At 50.4% G+C, this 9,149-nt stretch overlaps 1 protein-coding gene across 1 annotated transcript; it reads left to right on the top strand.

Annotated features, from left to right (window-relative positions):
• Positions 1-4,172: 4,172 nt before the first annotated feature.
• Positions 4,173-5,390, top strand: LOC125759176 (uncharacterized). Its single transcript, XM_049417592.1, has one exon. The coding sequence runs from the start codon at positions 4,200-4,202 to the stop codon at positions 5,388-5,390; it is 1,191 nt and encodes a 396-aa protein (XP_049273549.1). The 5' UTR covers positions 4,173-4,199.
• The last annotated feature ends 3,759 nt before the right edge of the window (positions 5,391-9,149 follow it).

Below are 9,149 nucleotides of genomic sequence, written 5' to 3'. Positions count from 1 at the left end.
TTCTCTGTTCAACATGGACATCACCGAAAACGAATTTGCACTATATTTCTAACCTGAGATTTCATTCTATCTACGCAAAAACAGAGCATGAATGGGTTCAGAATAAACAGATATTTAATTACAAAGTAATTAGGAATGATTACTATAACACACATAAATGAACATATTACAACATTATTTTTGTTGCAATATAATATCGATTGCCTTGAAATAACATTGTATCGATTTGACATATTTACAGACAGTTCTTCATAGGTGGCGTCTGAAAGGGTTAAAAGTGATCAATAACTTCATACTCTGAGGCATGTCTCATCACCTTGCAATCGTTAACTAAATAAGAATAGCTTTTGTTGCCCTCCACTGTGTTAAACTAACAAACCCAGGTGGTCACGGCTTAGCCAAATTTATTGTGCTTTCATGCTATAAATCACCAGAATAAACTACTGATTGAAGTTGTACAAACTACGTGTCACTCAGGTTTTGTTTACTCTGAATTATCTGTAGATAATGTTATGGCTGAATATTTCTGTATATCGTGTGCATCCACTACCATATTCAACAGTGTATCTGTGTGTATTTTGTGTTATCACTTGGATGCTACATATTTCTTTTTCAAAGTGGTCAGTAACATTTAGACCATGTATCATGTTCCGCAAGACACGTTTCGATTCATAACACTGCGATTCCAAGCACTGTTTCACTTTGTGCAGTACAAATGTTGTTATTGTTGCTGGAACCCTCTTTCTGCAATGCCCTCGGGTGAAATGTAGCCACCGAATGAATAAATAAATAAATAAATAAATAGCGCATGAGTAACGTGGCTTCATAACATGCACTACATTGCATTTGTACTAATTAAGTGAAGCACATGTGCTAGTTGTGCTAGTTTGGATGGCACAGAGGGACCGACTAATTCTCCTTGAGGACATATGCATAGTACACCGAAGGGGGAGGGGGGCGAGATATAAACATGGGAGTCACCCAGGCCTATGAGTTCCTGCTGCTTAAATCCCCAAGAGTTCCCACAAGGATGGGCAACAGTGCGGCTGTAGACACTGCCAGATTCCACCATTACCAAATGTTAGTTTGTGGGGATCGAGAGCGTCCCTCTGCCTGGCGCCTCGCTCCCCAGCTGCCGCGCGCGTGCCGGCCGCGTAGCCCGGGCGCACATAGGCACCGGCAATCGCCAAGATGGCGGCCAGGGCGCCTCTTTGTCTGGGCGAGCCAAGCGTCGGCTCCGTTCCGCGCTGGCATGTCCGGGCACGCTACGCTGGCGCGCTGCGCGGGCCTACGTCACAACGCAGCGCCATCTCCCATTGGGCCGCTGGTGACATCCTCCTCTCCTACGAGCTAAGATGCGCCCGACGATTCGCTCGTGGCGGCAGATGCTCCCAGGCTAGCATGAGAGGTTGACGCGCTGCTCTAGCAGGCGGCTTCTCGTTCGTGTGCTCGACCGCTGCCCTTTGTGTGGTAGTCCTAGCGCCGCTGGCAAGCGTACTCGTTCGGTCTTGCGGAGTTCCCCTTACGGCCTGCAAGCCTGTGAGTGTCGTACTGTGCTGCATCTTGGGTTAATAAACCCGTTGTTGTTGTTACCCTGCCTCGTGCGTGGTTTCTGCGCCGTGTCGGAGAAAACGACGAACCCGGCCGCAGCGTCGTCGCACGCAGCGGCAGTGGAGAACGTCGCGTCCCTGCACGGTCGCGCTCGTAGGTAAGCCTAGTGCAAACCTATCTCCACAAGTTGGAGCATTGTAGAAAATCTATGTAGCAACCGCTATATCCTATGTATGACTGCGACCACGGCAAAGGTCCACCTACCCTTAAGAATAGTCAGGCTGATGAACTTGAAGCAGTATTGCTAATGCCAGCAAACAGTTCTCGAAAACTGCTACTGCCAAAGGATATGTATTCACTTCCCGAGGGAACTTTATACTGACTCTGTTCAAGTTACTGTACAGTAGCAAGACAGAGACCTCAGCATGGCAATCTGCACTCTAAGCCACTACAAGATTGTACAGTGACAGACAGGACAGAATTCAACGGGCCCTAGACGAGGTTGAATCACACACAGCAGAAGTTGTTATGAAGTGTGCTCCAAGAAAATAAAAATAAAAATATATTTGACCACCAAGAACCCTAAACCAACACGGCTCCACCACTACATTTACTACTGCTAGATGGAGAACTTATCCAAAGAGTGTGCACTTGCTAGTGCTTGCAATGCATGTGAAAAAAATTGGCAGTGCCAGTAATACCCTTTTTAAACTCAAGTACACAATGCATAATGTTACTAACTTTATTAAGAATTTCACACTCAACAGAGGAAATAATGGAGATAGACACTATGAAAGTAGGGCACGCCTTCGTCATGAGCAAAATAACTTGCGCTCTCCCATTGCAAGATGCGCAACAAACTGAAATCCACCAAGCAAATTGAATAATTTTGACTGCCTGCGAGGTGGCACTTGGTCTGCCCAAAAACATGAGCACAGGCTGCCTCATCGAACTAGGCATTATCAACACATTTGAGAAACTTGCTGGGGCCACACTTATGGCCCAGCACAAAGGACTCAATGCAACACACCAGGGCACTCTGTGTTCATAAGACTTAGAGTCACTGGAAAAATGCTTCCACTGAATCTAATATGACTGTGTTACCCCTCAATGCCTCAGGTATGTAAAAATGGAACCACACTTATGCCACCTGATGTAGGAGCAAGAATCCTCATGCCATGTCACATGAACCCGTACTTCCGAATAAAACAGCCACAAGCCTGAGAAGCCACCCTGCGCAGAAGGCAGTAGGATGCAAACATCTACTTTACTGATACGGTCTCATCCTCAGAAGGGAGACAGCGACTTCCACTACCAGTGCACACAGCGTACCGCAAATGCCGCCTTACGACTACTTAACAACGACCCAACAATTGGTCGTGGAAGGTGTGGCTTTCCAATCTGTCATTGGAAACGGAAACGAATTGGTAACCCTCGAACGTTGAGCTGCAATAGCCAGTGAGGCCATGGAGAACAGGCTCCACCATCAGTAATCAAGCAGTCTTTTCAATAAAGTTGTTTTCTTCTCTTTTATTTGTTGTGTCAAAACATGAGGTTAAGTTATTTTGTCTGAGTATTTCATAGATGGGTGGGAAGCAAAAGAATAGTTATACTGGTGACGTAACCTGATCATATAAGTCCATGATTGCATGGTTAACGTGTCATAGTCAGTTGCAAAATTGGTTTATTGACACCTATGTATAACTCAGGCAGTCAGTCCATGTTTATTTTTCAGCAAATCAAGCACAATGGTGAAAAGTGGGAGATGGAGTAAACATTTAGGCACCACCCACTGTAGGAGCAATTACAGGGCATATGTACTAGCAAAAGCAAATAGTTATACATGCAAAAGACGAATAATAAATATCAACTTGTACAAAAGAGTGCATTACTACATATAGGATTATATTCGTACATAACAAAGATAATAGAAGACAATGGCATCGTTGTTGTATGCTTGGTGAAAACATGATGATATACCTAATGCAGTACAATTTAAAGAATATGTAAAGTTGTAAAAAGAATCTAATTACAGTGGTATTTTTAATAGGTGAATTTCAATGTGTTACTGCTCATATGCATTAAGAGTTGGTGGACATGATAACTGTGGTTGGCTGTGATAATCATCAGGTTACTTTATTCAAACTGTGGGAACCACGCCCAATGGCTATCGCGAGATAGCGCCACGTGCTGCGCAGAGGCGGTGCGCGTGGCCCAGCTGCGCGGCTTAAAAGGGGCAGCCTGCGCGCCGCCCGGGGGAGACGTGCCTGGGACGCCAGGAAGGACGGATGCTGCCACCCGCGTTGACCGATTGCTGCTGCCGCCGATCATGCTCGTCGCCTCGTCGTCTCGTGTGGCTGGACCGACTCCGCCGTATGCAGCGCAGAGTTAAATAAATTGTTGTTGTTGTTGTTTGTTGCGAGTTGAAGCCTCCGTCTTCCTTGCTTTGACTGCGGACGGGACGCAGCAAGCCCAGTACCCACAGATGGCGCCCAACGTGGTTTTTGCTCCCGCCCGTAGGAATAGCACGGTGGACGTAGGTCCAGTCCCGCGTCTTATTCGTTGTCTCGGTATAGCGCATTCGCGTGTGTGTTCTTTTGTGGCGCGGGTTTTCTTTTTTTTTTCTCTTCATCGCGCAGGCAGACGGAATGCATCTCCGGTCCGGGACGATCTTGCCTACCGGCGGCAAGCAGGATTCTTCGCACGAGCAGGCTGACCAGCTGCTGGCACAGCAGCTGAACACATTTCAGCGTGTCGCTGAGTTGTGCAACACGGTCATGGACCGCATCGGCACTCGGGCCGGCGAACCACAGCTCCTACCTCCGGCCACGCTACCCACGTACACGGGTTACGACGACCCGAAATCGGTGGCTGACTTCCTAGAGGAAATGGACAGGTATGTCAGAGCGACCGGTGCCTCGGAAGCGCACGTGATGGCTCGAATCCTGCCGTTGGCTTTACGGGATGCCGCAGGACGGTGGTGGAGGCTACAAACGCCTTTCACCACTTGGGCAGAATTTGAACAGCGCTTCCGAGAGGAATTTCTGCCCCCTGGGTACGAGCTGCGAGTCCAGCGTGAGCTCGAACTAAGAACCCAGCATCCGGACGAAAGTTTGCTCGAGTACGTCCGGACGATGCAGGAACTGCATCGCCGAGCAGCACCGACTGCCTCGGAAAGGGACCAAGTAGCTCGGGTCATTCGACAGAGTCATCCCAGATTCAGGCCATTTCTTTATGGGCGCACATTCGAAACCCTTGAGCACCTCGCACGGGAGGCCCGCGGTGTACAAGACGCCCTGTTAGCTGAGAGCACTTACGTGCCACCGCCAGCGCCGCAATCTGCTCTTGAGCCGTCACTGGCTTGGCGCGCCCCCGTAGCCAGTCCCTCATGCGACCTGACGAGCCCAGGCGCATTCACGGCTATCTCCTCCCGCGCCCTGGACCCCTTCGCACATGAGCAAGGGCGGCGCGGGGCCCCTTTGAATACCGTATCAGGGGTAAGCTGTCCCTGGGAGCAAGTGTCCGCGGAGCAGCGTCATAGTGCAGAGCGCTCGCTCCTTACTCGAGCCATACAAGAGCATAGTCGGTCGGACCCCCAGTCCCGATACGCCGGGTTCACAAGTCCTGCGCGAGCCGACTGCGACAGGCGCTCCTGTTATGGGTACTCCGGGAGCCACTCCGCCGAAAGGCGTGATTTGAGTGATAGGTTAACTGGCCAACGCAGACATACGCATGTCGTATGCTACCAGTGCGGTCAAACTGGTCATGTGAGGCGGCAATGCTTTGCGCGCCGTAGCGCGAATGCAGGTTCGGGAAACTGCTTCGGCCGGCGACACTAACCACTGGCGGTGTGTCGCAGCCCACGGCCGTAAATGCCAGGAGCGTGCAAAGCTGTCCAGAGCGTGTAACGGACGAACGTCAAGCTGGTGAGTCAGTCATCGTTCCCTGTTTGCCGCGTAACGCAGGCGCAGTCTCCAGAACCAACGATGAAAGTTAAAGCGCTGGGCATTACCGTACCTGCTCTTCTCGATACCGGTTCAGGAATCTCGTTAATCGGTGACGTGTTGCTTGAGAAGTGTAAAGCTAAAAAGATGAAGTGTCGTAACTCAAATGTTCAGTTGCGGATGGCATCAAGCCACGTATCAAACGCTGAAGGTTGTGTTCGCTTACGGATAAGCTTTAATGGAAAAACGAAGCGCCAGCGATTTGTTTGTTTGCCTGGTCTATCAGTGTCAATGCTTCTCGGTCGAGATTTTCTTGCAGACGAGGGGCTCACACTCGACTTTCCTGCAAGAGGCTACCGCCTTCACGGACAGTCCGAGACAACACCCTTTGCGGAAAAGATAGACTTCGTGCCTGTACCAAGACACGCGGAAGGCGTGGCAGCCATGCACACCACCCTGCCGTCAGCAGTCATGCAGTCCCTCAGCGACTTCACGGGAACGAACCACCAACGGAAGCAGCTAGAGGCCGTGCTGACACCGTTCTCTGGAATGTTTACGGAACGTCCTGGGAAGACCGACGTCCTAGTGCATCGCATCAATACCGGCGACGCCCGGCCATGGCGTTGCAACCCGAGACCGCTGAGCCAGCACAAGCGAGCCGTTCTCGATAAAGCCCTGGACGAAATGATCGACACAGGAGCCGTACGACCCTCGGACAGTCCGTGGGCCTTCCCTGTGGTATTGGCCCCAAAGAAAGATGGTACGGCACGTCTTTGTGTGGACTACCGCAGGCTGAACGCAGTCACGGTGAGAGATTCCTACCCTTTGCCAGCAATATCGAGCATAACTTACGCGCTGGGAAACGCAAAGTTCTTCACCACTATCGACTGTTCTCGTGGGTATCTGCAAATCGAAGTTCACCCTGACGATATCCCGAAAACGGCATTCACATGTCATAGAGGCTTGTTCGAGTTTGTGCGCATGCCCTTTGGTCTTTCCAATAGTCCGAGTTCTTATCAGCGCATGATGGATATGGTCTTGGGTGATGCAAAGTTTAATTATGCACTTTGGTATCTTGATGATGTGACGGTGTTTTCGCGCACGTTTGAAGAGCATCTTGAACACTTGCATACGGTGCTACAGCGCATGTCAGCAGCCGGTCTAACTGTTCATCCCGGAAAACTGCAGCTCGCTACTAACAAAATCAACCTTCTTGGGTTTGTTGTCGACAACGGCGTACTAAAACCAAACCCAGATAAACTGAAGGCAATTGCAGATTACCCCCCACCCCAGAACACTAAGAGCTTGCAAAGGTTTCTCGGAATGATTGCTTTTTATCGTGACTTCATTTCGCAGTGCGCAGACATCTCCCGACCACTAACTCAGTTGCTGAAGAAAGGCGCGAAATGGCTCTGGAGCGGTGAGCAACAAGGAGCTTTCGACACGCTTCTGAAAGCGATCACCAGTAACGCCTCCCTTCAGCTGCCAGATCTTAACAAACCTTTTGTGTTACAGACAGACGCCAGCGATTATGGACTTGGCGCAGTACTTTTGCAGGAATGCGCAGGCGCTCTGAGGCCCGTTGCCTTCGCAAGCCACACTCTGACCGGGGCGGAACGAAACTACTCGGTAACAGAAAAAGAGTGCCTGGCTATCATTTTCGCATTAAAGAAGTTTGACATGTTTTTGGACGGGGCTCAGTTTGTCATTCAGACTGATCACCAAGCGCTCTCTTGGCTGAAACGACTGCCTAATCCCTCGGGACGATTGGCCCGATGGGCGCTTACCTTGCAGCGCTACGACTATGTCATCGAGTACAAGAAGGGTAGCACTAACACAGTTGCTGACGCACTTTCACGTGCACCTTTGTCTATTGAACCCCAGGTCGAGCCGGAAACAGTGTGTGCGGTTACGACACCAGCTGTGACAATGCAGTCACGTTGGGGTACTTTGGTGAGTAAACAGGAGCTCCTTGCAGCACAGCAGGGCGATGGCCTTTGTCGTAAGGTGTCAGAAAAGCTAGCGGCTCGTGATCCAACTGACACCGGAAGCGACGAGGAGACCGACTGCTACCTGCTCGGAGAAGGAGGCCTCTTGTTCCGGTACTTTCCTCAGGTTGACGATGGTAGTGTGGAGTCACCGTTTCGAGTTGTCATTCCTCGCAAACTTCGCAAATTGTTCATAAAGTACTACCATGACAGCGCTTTAGCTGGTCACTCTTCAGGGACAGAAGACTTACGAGAAAGCTGTGTCGTACGGTAACCTGGCCAGGGTTGAAACAGGATGTATTACGCTACGCGCGTTCCTGTTCAGTGTGTCAAAAGGCGAAACCACGTGGGGGTTTACCGTTAGGAACAATGCAGTCAGTTGAGAGTACATCGCCATGGCAGATTGTTGCATGTGACGTAATGGGCCCGTTTCCCATGAGTCCGCGGCGAAACCAGTATCTGCTTGTTGTGACTGACCATTTCACGAAATGGGTTGAATTGTTTCCTTTGCGCAAGCTCACTTCGCAGAAAGTATGGGACTGCCTTCTCGAAACCTTCACGAGGTTCGGATTCCCTGCCCAGCTGATCACGGACAACGCGACGTACTTCACCAGCAAGGTGTTCACGGATTCCTGTGACGCCTTGGGAATTCGTCACAAGCGCACGTCTGTGTATCACCCGCAAGCCAACATCACGGAACGGGTAAACCGAAATCTGAAATCTATGCTTGTCGCGCATACTGAGCGTCATAAAGACTGGGATCTGAAACTGGCAGAAATAGCGTTCGCAACTAGGACGACAGTTAATCGCTCAACAGGTTTCACACCTGCTCAACTTAACCTGGGCAAAGAATTGAGCTTTCCGCAGGACAGTGCTTTGACATGTGCAACCGCTTCTTCAAGGCCTTATTCAAAGTTTGCAGGGGACCTGAGACAGAGGCTGACCGACGCGGTACAACAAGCCAGACAGCACCTCGATGTGTCCCGAATGGAACAGGCAGGACAGTACGACAAGCGTCGACAAAACGTTAGCTTTGAGGTTGGGGACTTGGTGTTGAAGCGGACACACCCGCTCAGCGACGCCTCGAAAGGTTTTGCCGCTTCCTTAGCTAACAGGTGGGACGGACCGTATAGAATCACCCAGAAATCCAGGCTCTCGTACATGCTGAAAGATTGCTTAACTAATCAAGCGTGTGGCCCTATTCATGTCTCAGATCTGAAACCATTTTATGCACGGCAAGACTCAGCAGCTGATGATCCAGATATGCCTCACCAGGGCTTGGCCACCCAGTCACCCACACCACTAAGCAAGTGGTACAACCTGCGTCCCCGGTGACGGACAAGAGGGGTTTGCGAAAATGACTCATTCCCTTTACTTGTACTTTTTTCCAGTTCCGTTTTTCCACGAATTTTGGAGGGAGGAGGAAGCATTCATAGGCCTTCCCAAAGAACTTTAATGTCCCGTTTCGCCTTGTTATGCGTTGAATGCACATAATTTTGTTGGTGGCGAGAAGGAAATGTTTACTGGTTTTCATTGTCCTCGCTATGCTTTAGGGTCCCTGCAGCCGGCCTTTCCGGACCATCATCCGGTCCCCACCACGTCATTTTGAGGGGGGGGGATGTGTGGGAACCACGCCCACCGGCTATCGCGAGATAGCGCCACGTGC

Source organism: Rhipicephalus sanguineus, chromosome 7 (genome assembly GCF_013339695.2).
Source record: "Rhipicephalus sanguineus isolate Rsan-2018 chromosome 7, BIME_Rsan_1.4, whole genome shotgun sequence".
Taxonomy (NCBI): domain Eukaryota; kingdom Metazoa; phylum Arthropoda; class Arachnida; order Ixodida; family Ixodidae; genus Rhipicephalus; species Rhipicephalus sanguineus.
Note: the sequence above shows the minus strand (reverse complement) of the source record. Positions and strands in the feature narration are given on the sequence as shown.

Coding starts and splice junctions, on each gene's coding strand:
- LOC125759176 (XM_049417592.1), top strand. CDS start 4,200: ATGCATCTCCGGTCCGGGACGATCTTGCCTACCGGCGGCAAGCAGGAT.